The sequence below is a fragment of the Lathyrus oleraceus genome, chromosome 1 (assembly GCF_024323335.1).
Source record: "Lathyrus oleraceus cultivar Zhongwan6 chromosome 1, CAAS_Psat_ZW6_1.0, whole genome shotgun sequence".
Taxonomy (NCBI): Eukaryota; Viridiplantae; Streptophyta; class Magnoliopsida; order Fabales; family Fabaceae; genus Lathyrus; species Lathyrus oleraceus.
Window position 1 is genome coordinate 73,811,097 of NC_066579.1, and position 17,838 is coordinate 73,828,934.

The following is a 17,838-nucleotide window of genomic DNA, read 5'->3' on the forward strand; positions in this document are numbered from 1 at the left end:
TATGTTTAAGACTTGATAACTTCTTATCCATGATCCATGAGATGTGATCATCAATCTATATCCATAATAGTCTTAATGCTTTAATGTTATCCCACTTTATAACAAAGCTTGACTACGGATACTTTAAGAATAATGTTCTTATGTTTAATGGTATCTCATGATTAAGTCACACTTGATACATTAAACTGACTAGTTATTCTAGGGACTTTATTAAACAGACATGATAAAGAAAAAAGGCCTTTTATTATTAATAAATAATTCGATACAAGTACCAAAAGCATTAGCCTCTAGGGCTTACATCAACAATAGAGCCTTTGGCTTTATCACCATTTCTTTATGTTTTGATTTAAAGATATAATTCTTTGGTGGGGTATAGTCAATACCTCTTTTTCCATTTCTACTAACACCATAGATCATAGAAGTCATTTTTCTTTTGTCTATGTTTCGTGCAAGAAATTTTTCAAAAGCCATGTCATATTTCTTTATGACATCATCAGATCCCATAGGAGCTTCTGAAGAAATTTCCTTTTCAAATTTTTTACTCTTGATTTTTAGAGCAGATATATCTTTTTCAAGAACAGAAAACTTCTCTTTCAGATTAAAATTTTGTTTCTTCAGCTTACTAAAGGCTTCAAAGTCAATTACATAGATTCTTTTCAAATCCTTGTGTCTTTTCTGAAGACTCTGAAACTTTTCAAGAATTGAGTGAGACATGACTTAACTTCAGAAAGAGTTAGATTGGAGAGTACCTCATTTAAGTCTAAATCTGATTTTGATCCATAGTCAGATTCCTCAGAGCTAGCCATCAGTTCCATGTACGCATGTTCTTCTTCATAATATCTTCTGTACTTTCTGAGTCATCCCATGTAAATGTATGAATCTTCTTCTTTTCTCTGGAGAATTTCTTCATAGGCATGAGTTTGGGACACTCATTTATGTAATTCTCAGGTTGTTGTCATTTAAAACAAGTGACATCTTGATTGACTCTAGACTTTCTCTGCCCAGAGGTTGACTCAACATGTCCACCTGTTCTTCAGTGACCTCTGAATTTTGTCTCTTTTTTCTTCTAGAGATGGTTGATCCTTCTAGAGAGTAGTGATAGCTCATATTCTTTAGAACTTTCTTCAGACTCCTCTTCATCAGCTTGAAGAGCTTTGGTCTTTTCTGATTTACTTTTGGATTTTATAGCCACATACTTAATCTTTTTCTGACGCTCATCTTCCTCCAGCTCAATCTCATGACTTCTCAAAGAACTTATAAGTTCCTCCATAGTAGTCTTGTTCAGATCCTTACCATTAGCGTTGTCACCATTGGTCTCCATTTATTAGGAATACTTCTGATGATTTTCTTTACATGATCTACAATGGTATAACCTTTGTTCAAGACTTTCAATCCTGCCACAAGAGTTTTAAATCTTGAGAAAATTTCCTCAACCATTTCATCCTCTTCCATTTTGAAGGATTCATGTTTCTGGATTAAAGTCAAGGTTTTAGTTTCTTTAACTTGCTCATTTCTTTCATAAGTGACTTTCAAAGAATCAAATATAGACTTAGCAGAGTCTCTATTTGTTATCTTTTCACACTCAAAGTAGGAAATGACATTCAACAATATAGTTATGGATCTATGATGATTCTTATGATCCTTCCTTTGCTGATCGTTTATTTTGCTTCTCTCAAGTTTAGTTCAATTATCATTTATAGGATGTGTATAACCATCTAACATTAAATCTCATAGGTCAATATCATATCCAAGGAAGGAACTTTCAACATATCCTTTCAGTAATTAAACTTTTCTCCATCAAAGTTTGGAGGTTTAGCATAATAGTGATCATTTTTTTTGTATATGACTTCTCACCACTGGTAGACGTCATTGTGTGTTTCAATAAAAAGATGGATCTTTATCCGACACGGTTAAGTGTTTTGACACAAAGTTATCAATACAAGAACCAGAGCTCTGATACCAACTGAAGGTTCAAGAAACACAAGAAGGGGGATGAATTGGGTTTCTAAATTGACCTTCAGAGTCAGAATCTATTTTTAATTTTCTGCACACTCAGCAAAATGGTTAGAGTACAAAATTGTTCTCTTACACTTTGTTATCATCAAAACTTAAGGATAGTTATATAACCAAACTTGTTCCAACAAAAATCTCTTTGTAAGGCGATGACTAAGGGCTCATTTGTTTTATCTTTAAAAAATAGATTTTTATTTTTACTTTAAAAATATTTTTTATAATATATTTTTTAAAATATTAAAAAAGTTAATTAATTTTTTATAAACTAAAAGATTATTTTTGTCATCCAATAACATAAATATACATTAAAGATTAAAACATAATCAAAATCACAAAATTTTCAAAAAGATGTATTTCAAAAATAATTTTTATGAAAAACTATTTGAAATATCTTCAAACTTAAGTGATTTTTTGAAATTTTGATATCTAAAAAATTATAATAAAATGATAAAATACCTAAAATAATATTTTAAGAAAAAATATTCAAATCAATTTTTTATTTGAATTTTTTTTTAAATAATTATAATTTTTTTTAATAAACATATGTACACTAATTTTTTTTTTAAAACCAAAAAAGGGCTTAAATGTACCTACAATTGTTATGAGTTAATATAAATAATCGTTTTGCCTTGTTATCTATCTCAAATCACAAACTTTTCAAAAAGATGCATTTCAAAAATATTTTTTAAAAAAATTATTTAAAATAGTTTTAAATTTAGATTATTTTTAAAAATTTGATATTCAAAAAAGTTATAGCAAAATGATGAAATATAGAAAATAACATTTAAAAAAATATATTCAAGCAGATTTTTCATTTTTCATTTTTTTTAATTATAATTTTTTTTAAAATCATTTTTAGAAAAACTAAAAAAAACGGACTTAAATGTACCAACAACGTAATTTAGTATAAATAATTTATTCTATCTTTTTATCTATCTCTTCTCATCTATTTTTATTTATAAAACTAATTTTTTAAAACACATACAAACTCAAAATTAATCTTAGGAGAAGCTACCACATTTTACCAAACCTAATGAGAATTCAAACATGCATGCAATATAATATAAGATCTTATAATGTCATATTATTACGATGAAGTATGCATGTAAAAGATCCATCATTGTTCATACACACATAATAACTCAAATACAAACACCATTCAAAGCCAAGGAGAATTGTAAATGGGAGTAACAACAGATTTAACTTGTAAATACTTATGCAATGATTCCAACCCAAAATCTTTTCCAAATCCACTCATCTTGTAACCTCCAAAAGGAATATCATTTCCAAATTCAAAGTAACAATTAATCCAAATAATTCCAGCACGAATCGATCTCGACACAGTGTTTGCTATGTCCAAATTCTTTGTCACAATTCCTGCTGCTAAACCATATCTTGTATTGTTTGCACTTTTAATCGCTTCCTCAATAGTCCTATATTGTTTATTCATGTATTTCAATTCATTATTCATGACTTTATAATGGAAAATTACCATATTATAAAAATATAACTTACTTGAACTTCATTAGTGCCATGACAGGTCCAAATATTTCATCTTGTGCTATAAGCATGTCCTCCTAATCAAATTATTATGAACAAAATATTTGAATATTTTGAAGGAATCCATATATATTATATTAAATTTGTTGAATTGAAATTCACCTTAACATTAGAGAAAATTGTAGGCTCAATATAGTAACCTTTGTTTCCAATATTTTTACCACCTGTCAAAAGGGTTGCACCTTCTTGCTTTCCATGTTCAATATAGGAGAGAATTTTTTCAAACTGCTTCTTGTCAACCTACAATAGGAAAATTTTAGAGACTCATATTTGATTACTAGAGAAATATATTATACTATTAGAAAAAGTTGAAATAGGAACGAAAAATTAGAAGTCATACGTAAAATTCGTCTCCAACTCAATTGTTGACTATTACAAACGTGATCAACTTAAGTTTTTCAACTTATAAGTATTTGTTGAAAAGTTAATTTGAAATGACTCATGATATTGTGTTGCTAAGTTCATACCTGAGGTCCTTGTTGAACTTTAGGATCAAAAGGATCACCTACAATCCAAGCTTTTGCTTTCTCCACCATCCTCTTCTCGAATTCATCATAAATTCCTTCTTGAACAAACACACGTGAACCGGCAACACAAATTTCTCCCTAAAAATATACAATCATAGAAAAAATTATCAAAGTTTGACCAATTATATGTGACCGTAGTACTTTAACAAAGTCTAGTGTTAAATACTACGGTCCAATTTATAAGATTACTCCTGACCTGTCGTCTAAACGACCTGACTACTTGTAAGTAAATTACGAATCATATCTAATATATAGTAAAATCTCGTGCAAGAATGGCATGTATTAGATGTGTGAAATTCTGACACGTGCCATTAGAAAAATATTTTTGTCAGATAAAACTTTTAGATTGAATGGATACATGCTATAATCGTGAACAAATCACTTTTCTTATAATATTTCAAACATCCTCGAATGTCTTAGAGTTTCTACGTAGGAATATCCAGGATAATTCAGTATATACTCAAATTTACACAAAAAGGATAAAAATTTGAATGTGTCGCAGGTGTATCAAAAAGACAAGTAGCATAATGCTTAAGACCACCACACATGTCCATGCGACAATTTATTCTTTTTTATTATTTTATTAAGTTAATGAATATATCTTTTTATAAAGACTTTTAATTTGAATGTCAGTTTCTATATAAATATTTATTGACATTTACTTTGTTCCTCTTTTCTTGTATACCCATGAAATTTATTTTTCTTAAATTTCAACAACTTTTTCTTAGAAAATATTCACCTTATTAGATAAAATGCCTATGAGAGCAAGTGCAGCGGCCTTATCAACATCAGCATCATCAAAAATCAACAGAGGCGATTTTCCTCCTAACTCCAATGAAACTGGTTTCAAATTGCTTCTAGCCGCAGATATCATTATTTCGCGTCCTACTTCCGTCGAACCGGTAAAACTAATCTGCATTATCTCAATAACATTAACCTCGATTTTAATCGCATTAGCTTGTAATTAAAATTCAAATATTTATAACATTTAAATTTCACCTTATCAACGTCCATGTGTGAACTTAATGCAGCTCCTGCAGTTGCACCAAATCCAGGTACTACATTGAGTACTCCATCCGGAATTCCAGCCTTCAAAATATTAATCACACTAAGCTCAAATTTAATCAGATTAAGATCAAAAAATTAATCAGAAAATTTCTTTAACCTTACCTGTTTAGCGAGATGAGCATAAAACAAAGCCGAAAGAGGTGTCTGTTCAGCAGGTTTAAGAACTATAGTACAACCAGCAGCCAACGACGGAGCAACCTTAGTAGCAAACATGGTACTAGGAAAATTCCAAGGAATTATGTGTCCGACAACGCCAATAGGTTCCATTAAAGTATACGCATGCAACTCGCGCGCGGGTTTTAAAACCTCACCGTGAATTTTATCAGCAGCACCGGCGTAGTATCGGAAAGTATTTGCTACTCCAGGTATGTCAACAGCTTTGCAAAAAGTGTACAATTTTCCAGCATCTATGGTGTCTAATGCTGCTATTTCTTCTATGTTTTGATCAATTAAATCCGCCCATTTCAACAAGAATTTTGCTCTTTCCTGATTAATTAACAAACCGTGTATACATGTCAAGTTTAATATGCTGCAAAATAGAAATTGAAAAGATGTTTCTGCAAATTCTAACTCAACAAATAATAGTCGATATTGATAGTTTGAACTTTATTATTAGGATTCGAACCTAGTACCTTATCATATGGTTGCCTGTGTTTGAGTTATTAGTGGTTATTACCATTTCATCTGCTACGAAATTGAACCAATATATATATACATATATATATATATATATATATATATATATATATATATATATATATATATATAACATGTTTTAATCATGTGATGTTTTTTTTGTTTTGTGTTACGAACTTGGGTAAGATTCTGAATTGTTATACAAATTGTAAATCAATTCAATCTATTGAAAAAAATAGTTTAAATTTTTTTATATATATATTTTTAGTAGAAAAATGGTTTTTATTTTTATTTTGTATGTTATTGATTTTTGTGACATGTATTTGAGTGCATCATGTTTTTATGTTCAAATTTTAACTGCACAATTGATAATTTTTTACTATAGAATTAATAATTAACCTTGGAATGAATTCAAAACACTACAATTTTGAAGATAATTTATTTTAGTAAAATTTTTGATTGCGGTTAGTAATTATACTAAAATTAAGGGCGTAAGCGAACAAGAAAAAATCAATTGACAATCAAACCAAATTGAAAAAAAAAAATCGATTGTTTTTGTTTCGGTTCAAAAACCGAATCAAACCAATAAAAATCGAAGTAGTTTGGTTCGATTCTTGATTTTAATTTTTAGAGATGGTCAGTCGATGGACTGAAGCGATGATTATAAATACATACTTAATCTTTTATTTAAACCAAATTTTGTATTGGTCCAACTCTTTTCCATTTTTGTCTACACTTCATTTCTTTAAACAAAACAAGCAGCCAAAACGAAACTTCAAACATAAAAAATAAAAACCATAAAGGCCATTAAAACTTTCTCTCACCAAACAACTGCTCTGGCTGTCTGTCACCTTTGTTTCTCTCGCTATTGTCATTCTTATAAGTTAAAGTTGTCTTATTTGTGTTCAATGTTTCTTCGTTAGTTTTCATTTTTTTCATCATTTTTGTTTCTTCTTCTTCTTTAATGAATTTTCTTCTAGTCTTGTTATAAAATAGTTTAAATTGTGTTTGAGGTGTGAAACATGTTAATTTATACGTGTATGTATTGAAATATTTTGTTATGATTGTTGTATTTTATTTGTTAAGCTTTCAAATATCTTCCTAATCTTCTCATATAAAGTGTCAATTTTTATATTCGATAGTAAATTTATTTCATGGTGGAATAAAAATCATACCAATGTTTCGTTTTGATTAAGAACAACTTATAATTTGTTTGAAATGTAAAGCGTGCAATACATTATATAAATTAAATGTATTATTTATAAAAAAAAATAGCACAAAATACACCATAAAACGTGATAGGAGCAAAAAATATGTTATAAATCGATCAATCAAACTAAATCAAACCAATTAATATGGTTTTAATTCCATTTAAAAAAATTTAAAAACCGAACTAAATCAAACCGATGGGGATATCATCGATTCATATAATTTTTTAACTAAAAACTCATCTAAATTGAACTGATCACACCTCTAATAAAAAATGATTTAAAAGGTGTCAAGAAAATCAAGAAATATTGAAAGGGTGTGGTTTTAATTCCTATTTTTATTTAAAAATATTTTTTGTAAATAATTTAAAAATATTTTTTAAAAGAGATTTTTTTTTGTGATTGGAGATGGCTAAAACTCAAAAAATAAAATAAAAAATAAAAAATAAACACAACACAAGAGTTTTTTTAGGTGTGCCCTAACTCATCTGCTCATTTTAAGTCAAACTCACATAAATTTTCTTTCAACAAAAATAGTAATAATAGTAGAGAAGGTGGACCTAGAGAGAGTAATGTGCAGATAAAAGGAAAACAATTGTGATGTAGGGCCACATTTACATTGAATTAATAAGCAATAGGCAAAAGAGTCACGGATTTGATGTCAAAGCACATGATAAGTTCACAAACCCATAATTTATTGGTTGATTATTGAATAATAAATCATTGACAATTATTCAATTATTTAAAAGTACTTTCATTAGAGTGACAACGCGAGACCTCGATCTCGATCATATGCCATTTTGTCCGGAATAGGTTAAAGTTTTAAGTTTGCATTGTTCAATTATAATTTATTTTTATTGGGTTTTCACAATTTTTTTTTTTAAACGTCATTTTATTCAAGGTAGAGATTTTAAACACGTTTGATATGCTAGGAATGATAAAAAAAATTGGAAATGACTTGTGACTTTTTGTTCTTATTTTTTATTGGATTAATTTCTTGTTTTTGCTTCTTTTTTTTAATGTAGTTTCATCTTGTGTTTTGTTCTTATTTTTTATTGGACTAATTTCTTGTTTTTGCTTCTGTTTTGAAGGTAGTTCCATCTTGCTTTTATTCTTATTTTGTATTGGGTTGAAAATATGTTATGCTTCCATCTAATATAATCTCTTTGTTTATTGGGAAAAAAAGTTGAAGATATTCATCCTAGTTGTATTTCCTAATTTTAAAAAATTTAAGTAAATTTATTGAAAAAAATCATTATATATATATATATATATATATATATATATATATATATATATATATATATATATATATATATTTGTAAATTATTTAGATTTAAATATATTTTTAATTTCCGTAATTTGAATATTTTAAATAAAGATAATGCTAACTTGTGTCCCAAAGGCACGTATTAAGCCATTCATAAATAGGAAGTTTATATTGAAAAAAATAATGAAAACATTAACTATAAAATTTTGATAAAGATCATAGACAAATCTTAAGAAAATATTTCTACAATTAATTTTTAACATAGACCTCTAGGGCACAAAATAATATTACCCTTTAAACAATTAGGTTTTCTATTACAAAATCAACAAATTTTAACAAATTTTGATGGTCTTTAAATTTTTGTGAACTCCCATCATTTTTTTTCATATGTGACAATGATGTTTAGAATAAAAAATTATTTTTAATTACTAGGAAGAATGATTAAGATATTTTATTAATTAATAAATTTTTAACTAATTTAATATTTTAAATATTTTTTATAGAATTAATATTTTTTATTTTTATTTAATAAATAAATTAATTAGAATTTTGGAAAAATATTTTAGGGATTTCTTTATTCATGTACTACCTAATTATTTATTGAAAAAATTAGTTAAGAAGTCAATAAATGTGATGTTTACCTTGACATACAAGTTTATTTCAAATTTTAAGGATTTGTGTTGTTTTCAAATAAATCTTAATTAATATTATTAAATATTTTTAAAACATTATAAAAACTATACGTAAAATGTTTGAAGAACTAAAACTCTATTCTTGGGTAAAATACTACCGACATTTCTCAATAAATAAATAAAATACTACAGACCCTAATGGTTGAGATTTCAACAATTTCGATATTATTTATAAGTCTAAACAACAATTTTAATATATTAGTATAACTTGCTAGCATCAATCAAGATAAGATTCTTATTTGAAAGATTTGTCTTATTTTTTATTTAAAGCTACAGACCCGTAATGTTTAAAAAGAAATGAAGATTTTAGTGTAATGTTAACTATTTTCTTTTTCAATTGTACATCTATTATTTTGAGTCGACATTTTTATTTCTTTCTTGTGAGAAATGTACATATATTACTATAAATCAATATTTTATTGTTTTGATCAATTTGTTTTAAATGTTTTACCATGAGACAGTAAGTTAAATGAATTAATCTATTTTCGGCATAAATTAAGGGTCAGTTTGTTTTGACTTTTTTTTAAAATGATTTTTATCGTGTTATATATTTTAGTGTAAAAAAATTTTATAAAAAAACTTTTCATAAAAGCTTCAAATGAAAATTTTATTTGAATAATTATTTTTAAAATGTTATTTTAGATATTTTATCATTTTATCGAAAAAAAATTTGGATATCAAAATTTTAAAAAATCACTTAATTTTGAAACTATTTCAAATAGCTTTTTCTAAAAATCATTTTTGAGATATAATTTTTTTTTAAAATTGTGATTTTGACTATGTTTTGATCTTCAATAATGTGTATTTATATTATACAATAAACAATTCAGTCTTTTAATTTATAAAAAATAAATTTAAAAAAATTTATAATATTTTAAAAAATATTTTTATAAAATCTGTTTTCAAAAATATAAAAAAAAAATCCATTTTTATAAAACTAAAACAAACTTACCCTAAATTAAATTAAAAGAATGAAAGAGAAATGATAACATACCGCACCAGGCATTCGAGGCCATGGACCATCATCGAAAGCGACACGTGCCGCTCTCACAGCAACATCAATATCTTCTTTTTCTCCCTCTGCAATTTTCGCTATCACCTCTCCACTTCTAGGATCTATTGTCTCAAATTCTTTTCCTATTTTCACATTTTTATTCAGTTAAATAAATATTAAAATAAAAAATGAATTATCTTTTATATCAAAAAAATGAAGATAGATTAATCAATATATATATATATATATATATATATATATATATATATATATATATATATATATGATCTAAGGCAAAAATACAAAGCGGCTATGTGCATTTGTATTTTATTTTTTTCCAAAACTAAAACACTTCCAAATTCAAACGGAACTAAACACAAGAAATAAGAGTCTAATTTTGTGTATAGGGCTCAACTATACTACAGCATAAATTGAAACTGTGCAATATGTCTAATTTTGGGTGCCGTCTAGTATCATTTCACTTTCATGTGACAGAATTAAACAAAAAAAAAAGTATGTGACAAAATTAAACTAAAGAAAAAAGTATATACTTTCATGTGACAAAATGATATATTTTATTCAATTTAATTATTTTTATTTTACTATTTAAAAAAATTAAGTACCATAAATATGTTCAGTGAATCACTTTTTATTTAAAATTAAAAGCAGTTTATATATGATATGCAGATTCAACTCATACCAATGCTCCATTGATAATTGAGTTGGTTTAGTTTAATTTTAATGTTAAAATTTACAGGTTTAACAATAAAACTAAACCAAGAACCATTCATTAATTAGTAATGAATTTGATTAAATTTTATTTAACTCAATCCACAAACACTTTGTTATTCTTCATGTTTAAAACTCATGCAATATTTTATTTTTGTTAATACTATTTTTAACTATTTGTCTTAAAAAGAATAGACGAAAAAATTAAGAGTGAAATTGGAAAAAAAAATTATATTAAGAATAATAAAGTTTATTAATTCTATAAGAAAACACCATAATGGCAAAATAAAAGTAGTGGAGTAGAAAGTATGATAAGCTTGAGAAGCAATAAAAATTATACTAAAAAAATATTTGACATAAAGAAAAATTATAGAACAAAAGTAGTAATTTGGTAGAGAAAGAAAAAGAGAAGATGTAAATTAAAATTAGTGAAGAACCTGAAAGAGAATCAACAAATTGTCCATTGATAAAGAGTTTGGTGAACTTGATGGTGGGAATCTCAAGAGAGAAATTGGGTTTGCCATTGGAGAACAGAGAAGACATGTTTGTGTGTTTGATTTAAAAGAAATGGGAAAAGGGTGTTTCTCTTTTATATAGATAAATAACAATTTGGGGGTAGAGGGGTAAATATCACACACATTTTTAGATATAGATAAATAACAATTTGGGGGTAAAGGAGTAAATCTCTCACACATTTTGTCATATATGATCAAAGATTGACATCAATTTCACACAATCATGCGGTCAAGATGTTTATATAGTTTGATTTTGATTATATATATATATATATATATATATATATATATATATATATATATATATATATATATATATATATATATATATTATATATATATATATATATATATTTATAATTGTATATTTTACATTTTCACAAAAGGAATATATAATATTTTAATAAATATCTCATTATATGCAATTATATAATATAAGTAACATGGTTTTAAAATTAATTAAATCATACTAACCCCGTACATGTGACATGCATTCTTGTTCTTGAGCTACTAAACTTTGATCACTTTAGGATATCACAATATCATCTTTAGGCTCTAATACTAATTATTAAAATTTATCGTATAAATCATAGATCAATAGATGCAAATCGTAGCAATTTCAATATCAAATAGATTTAAGAATGAATTTGTTGTGTACCTTTAGATTGATGAGATAACAATTTTATAGCCAAGTGGTTAAGATTTAACTTGCATTCCTCCTCATTGCCATTAGTCCTTTTTGCCACACCTCAAAATTGTATGATGGGATAACAGTTTTATAGCCAAATGGTTAAGGACATGAACCTCTCATTGAATTTAACTGAATGATCCAACCCATCATAGTCTATTCAGAGACAAAAGTCCGATCAGATAGTTCATCAATAATGTTTAATAATTATGAACACTAATTTATATTAATAATAATTTCTAATAATTGATTATTGTTAATCCATGATTGATTGATTAAATAATTAATCCATCATCATGTTGATAATTTGGATCAATGTGAAGGTCTTTGTAGTGGTACAAGATTGACGGTGGCTAGACTAGCAAATCATGTCATTGAAGTCAAAATTATTTCAGGTAACCATATTGGAAATACTATTTACATACTGTTAGATGATAGCACCGATCTAGAAGGGGGGTTGAATAGATCAGTTTTTGAAATTTAGCGCTTTTTAAAATGTTTTCAACGGTTGCAGAAGCACCCTAGATTTTAATTGTCTAAACGATTTGTTAATGGAAAAATCAGATATGTGTGAAACCGAATGTAATTACTAAGATAGAGATTATCAACCACTATCCAAATCAATCTATCAACGACTATAATCCTTGATATCGTCACCTCTAATAATGCTTAAACACAATAAGAGGTCAAGTAAAATATTACTAAGTTTGTGTGAGATTAATTTTATCGAACACTTGGTGTGCACTCCACACCAAGTTTCAATTTCACTCAAATTGAATGTGCATAATTTTACTCAGTTGCAATCAAAGTGATAACAACAGTTTATCGAACAGTTACTATGCATAAAAATCAAGCAATGTTGATTTTACTATTAATTTCACACAAAACGTAATTAATGCAGAATTTAAAGAGTTAAGAGATAGAGAGAACAAGATCGGATTTGTTGAGGCAATTCCCCTATCGTCCTCGCTTAGGGTACGTCTGCCCTCAATTCTAAATCTAGAATTGAGATGTTTTTATTAACACGTTGCAAAGTCAATACAAGAGAACAAATGATCACCACCAATCAACCCCTAGAGTTGTTGCAAATCCTATTCTATTCTCTCCCTTTGATTCGAGTTGAACCAAGTCTTTCAAGTGCTTCGAACAAACCTCTGGTTACCGCTACCTTATTGCAAGAACGCCATGTTCCCCAAAACTTCAGCTCGACTGATTTCGAATGCAGGTCGCTTGAACCCTAAGCTTTCTTCACAATCAGTTGATTACTGTTACTTGTTTGACCAAACCCACCGTTCTTCAAACTTTTCACTCGGCTGAATCTGCGAAGCAAAGGTTAGTGCAAAAACCCTCAATTCTTGGAGGACAAAACCCCAATGGTTTTATTCAAGAAAAAACACACACAAAGCCTCAACCCAAACTAAGATAATCCAATCTTATTTGGACGTTATCACAACAACAATGCACAATGCTCAACAAAGATTATTATGTGTGGTTATTGAGAAATGCAATGAAGAATGAAGATGATGAGCACTTTGGTGTATATCTTTCACTTTTCTTGTTTTTATGTTGAAGAAGAGACTCTAGAATATTTATATGATGCATGGACCAACTAACAGACATAACATAATTATTTTGCAAAATTACACAGCAGAAAATTAAGTCTAAGCAACGGCCACTCGGCCTGTTCATACAGGTCACTCGACCTGCATGGACGCGAGGCAAAATTATTCAAGTAAAACAAGCGATGAGACGACTCAAACAGGGGATGAGTCGACTCAAACAGAGTTTTTCCAAGATTGAGTCGATCTATGACTCGACTTGTTCAGACTCATGACTACATGGTTCAAATGAAAATATGCATTGAGTCGATGCAACTGTGGATGAGTCGGCTCATTCAGTTTTCCCAGGATTGAGTCGACCTGTGGCTCGACTTGTTCAGACCCGAGAGTTACGCTCTGAGTCATTGAGTTGACCTGTGGCTCGACCTGTTCAGACCCGAGAGTTACGCTCCGAGTCATGAGTCGACTCACATATCTTAAACTCCCAAAAATGAATTTTGAGATATTTTTACCAATTAACCGATCTCTTATGAACCTAGGATATTTACTATGATCAAGTGCATGATTCACATCTATGATATGCTCCTATATGCATGGACACATTGAACCTATATTTTGAACATGTTAGAGGATGAATTCATTAATGTCATATGCATATATATCATAGAATGAATTCATCCTCTAACATGTGTACATTCTATGATATATAGGTTCAATGAATTCATTCTATGATATATAGGTTCAATGTACACATTTTGAACATTGAACCAAAGTACACATTATGGACGATTAGAAAGGTTTGACATCATTAAAATAAGGATTAGGTATATTTTCCCTCACACATATCAATAATGTCTTTATCTCCTTGGTCATTCAAACTTATCAAAAGACAATTCTCCAATATGGTTTCATTTGCAATGACCATTAACAAATCTCAAGGTCAATCCTCAGATTACGTTGGTTTACATTTGCCAAAGGATGTGTTCAATCACAGACAACTATATGTTGTCATGTCAAGAGTCAAGAGTAAGGCTTAGTTTGAAAATATTAATTCATGACAAAGACAAGAATCCATTATCTTAAACAACAAATGTGATCTTTAAAAAAGGTTTCCATAATATTGTCTTGAATTAAATATATTTAATGTTTCTTACTTATTTACTTTTATTTTAAACAATACCTTCATATAGTTCCATCAAGTACAATTCCATTCCAATGACTGGTTACTTGTAATTCATTACAGAACTTCTATACTGAACTAAGCAAATTTATATTTTAAATTTACATTGACTTTCTCTCATTTAATATATATTATTATTCATTTGAATACATTTTACACTATGCTTCTCAATAATATTTAAGTTTTATTATCAATTTTGAATATTCATGAGGTTTTAAGCTTTAACTAATTGAACTTACTTGTGCGGATGCACGAGTCTTTTATATATATATATATATATATATATATATATATATATATATATATATATATATATATATATATATATATATATATATTCAGACATATGCGTTAGTTATTAGCAAGTAACTCAATCATAAAGACACTAGTCACACATCAATATCCTTCGAGTGTGGGTACACATAAGTAGAAGACGATAGTTGATTCTGGTTAGAAAAAAATAAGTATAGTGTCTGCAGCTGACCAAGACACATGTTATTTCAAGGAAAATTGATTGATAAACGGTCGGGTGGGGACTTCTTGGAGCTGAGCACCTGAAGGATCCATATCAACATTCTTCTGTTACGTAGCTAATCGAGGAGGGGATCAAAGAGGGATCGTGCACGATTTATTTGCAATTTTTCCAACAAGATAAGTATTCTTCAAGGCTCTTTGAAATTTGAAAAAATAACTTGCTAAGCATGAAAAATATTGCAAATTCAAATGTTATTGTAACCTACAGCAGGACAACATAGACCACACTTCTGGCGCAGACCCCTCACTTGGTGAACACGCTTAAAGCATAGTTGGCGCATCTCCTTTTTGAAACTAGTCACTTCAAGAGCAACATAATACGACATAAAATGTTTTTAAGTTTATGATCGTAGCAATATATTATTTCACCAAGTGGTTAGAAGAAGAGGCATTGTCAAATAATACGACATAAAATATTTTTAAGTTTCTCAAAAGAAATATCCCGATGTAATATGGGATCATACCCCTTTAGCCAAAGTTATATGGCCTAAGTAATCTAGTTGAGGTTGTCTGAAAGTACACTTTTTTAATTTTTTTGTCAATTGATATTATTTTAAATAGGGATAAGACAACCTGAAGGTGGTGTTTGTGATCCACCAAAGACATGATATAAATTTGGTTTTCATCAATAAATACCAAAGAAAACTTTTGCAAGAAAGGGAGTAACACCTCATTTATCAGGGACTGCAAATTTGATTGGGGAATTGCTTAGGCCGAAAGGAATAACTAGAAATTTATAATGACCTTAATGTATCCATAAATCCGTTTTAGGAATATCCTCTGTTCACATATGAATTTGATGATATTCAGGTTTAAGATCTAATTTAGTAAAAATAGTAGCACCTCCTAATTTGTCCAATAAATCATCAATGATAGAAATCATGAATTTATCAGGAATGGTAATTTTTTTCAATGCTCGGAAGTCCATACAAAATCTCCAACAACAATTTTTTAACAAGAATAATTGGGCTTGAGTAAGGGTTGATAGTTGGTCTGATAATTCTTAATTTCAACATACCCTCCACTAATTTTTCAATTTCATTTTTTATAATGAAGGCCTTAAGTTAGGGATTCAGGCATCATCATCAAGGACAATATCATGATCATGCATTTGATATGGTGATAAGCCTTGAATGTCATAAGAAACCTCTTGATATTCGTCTAAGATAAAGAATATCAACCTGGTTAAGGAGCTGGTTGTGTGTCAGAAATATAAATTTCCAAAAAAATTAAGAGGAAACTTTTTCCCTCCTATTACAATTCATGTTACATCATCTTTAAAGAGGTTGTAACCCTTGTTAAATTTGAGTCACCTTTTAAATAATGGATGTCGTCGGCAGTGGGAATTGCTAGTTTCAAATCTTTGAAATTCGCCTTAATCCCACCAAGTTGCGATAACCATTCCATACCTAATACAATGTTGACTCCTCCAATATCAAAGATACAAAAATATTGTTAAAAATGCAAACCTTAAAGGATGCACATTTTTACAAACTCCTCCACGAGGGATCTTTCTCCCAGCACCCATTTTTATGGTATAATATGGTATTTCTATAATTGAGAAATTATATGAGAGGCTCCACAATCAATGTGAACAAGTACTTTATTGTTTGGATTTTCACGCAACAATTTGATTTTTTTCTTAGAAGTAAATCTAAAAATGCTAAGCATGGAAAGTTGGAGTTTATGAAAATCTTCAGTGATTGTAAGCACATCGGAAGTTTCACCTATGATATATGTACATTTTCCATCAAGAGGATATGTAAATTGTTTGTTGGCGCATACAAAACCAGTATCAATTTGTTCATCACAACTATGGAAAATACCTTTTTAATTTGTCTTATATTTCTCCATCAGTGAGCCTTATGAAAGATCTGCCATGGTTACTAAATGTACTGTTTGGGGTTGGTTTAATTGGAGGGATTTTTTTTGAATTTTTTGTTGGGGTATTTTTGGAATTGGGTTCCCATGACATGGTACAGGTGGAAGAGTATGGTTTGAAAGCGGGTACGGGTGTGTTGGTGCCTTCACGTTTATTGGACAACAAGGTATTTTTCTCATCAATGCATTGGGCGCAATCCATCAATTTGAGTTGTTCAGGATATGACTTGATAGAACAAGATTGTTTGAGACTCATATTCATATGTGTGACACCCCGTTTTCCTTATTAGATATTTTACTATATTTTATTTGTTTGAATTATGTATTTTAATGATTTATGATATTGTTGGATGTTGGTGGGATGTGAGTCCTTGAGTTAGAGACATGATAATTTAATTATTAGGTGATTAGAATATTTAGAATTATTTTAATAAGTAAATTAATAATTATGTTATATTATTTAGCGAAAATAAGAAAAATAGATTAATTAGAATATATATATATATATATATATATATATATATATATATATTATATATATATATATATATATATATATATATATGAAGAATTAAGAGGTTAGTTGGAATCATAATATTAAATAAAATAATGGTTTATATAATTATTTAATTAAAATAAAAAGAAATAGATGTGTAGAGAAAATAAGGGCAAGGTGGTCATTTTGAGAGTAAGTTGGGGGTAGAGGTGGTAAAGCCTAATTTAAAAGGAATAAGTTATTAGAGTGAGGGAGATGTGAGAAGAGACAGTTCTCATTTTGTACGTG

General features: G+C 28.3%; 1 protein-coding gene across 1 annotated transcript; it reads right to left on the reverse strand.

The window, feature by feature from the left end:
- Positions 1-3,072: 3,072 nt before the first annotated feature.
- On the reverse strand, positions 3,073-11,314 carry LOC127116301 (aldehyde dehydrogenase family 2 member C4). The gene is made up of 9 exons (XM_051047373.1): positions 11,135-11,314; positions 9,969-10,111; positions 5,271-5,654; positions 5,100-5,189; positions 4,840-5,013; positions 4,041-4,178; positions 3,676-3,813; positions 3,529-3,590; positions 3,073-3,446 (listed from the first exon to the last, which is right to left on the reverse strand). The coding sequence occupies exons 1-9, from the start codon at positions 11,238-11,240 to the stop codon at positions 3,173-3,175; spliced, it is 1,509 nt and encodes a 502-aa protein (XP_050903330.1). The 5' UTR covers positions 11,241-11,314; the 3' UTR covers positions 3,073-3,172.
- Positions 11,315-17,838: the final 6,524 nt, after the last annotated feature.

Coding starts and splice junctions, on each gene's coding strand:
- LOC127116301 (XM_051047373.1), bottom strand. CDS start 11,240: ATGTCTTCTCTGTTCTCCAATGGCAAACCCAATTTCTCTCTTGAGATT. Junction 5,655..9,968: donor GGCCTCGAATGCCTGGTGCG/GTATGTTATCAT, acceptor TTAATTAATCAG/GAAAGAGCAAAATTCTTGTT. Junction 5,014..5,099: donor CACACATGGACGTTGATAAG/GTGAAATTTAAA, acceptor GAGATAATGCAG/ATTAGTTTTACCGGTTCGAC.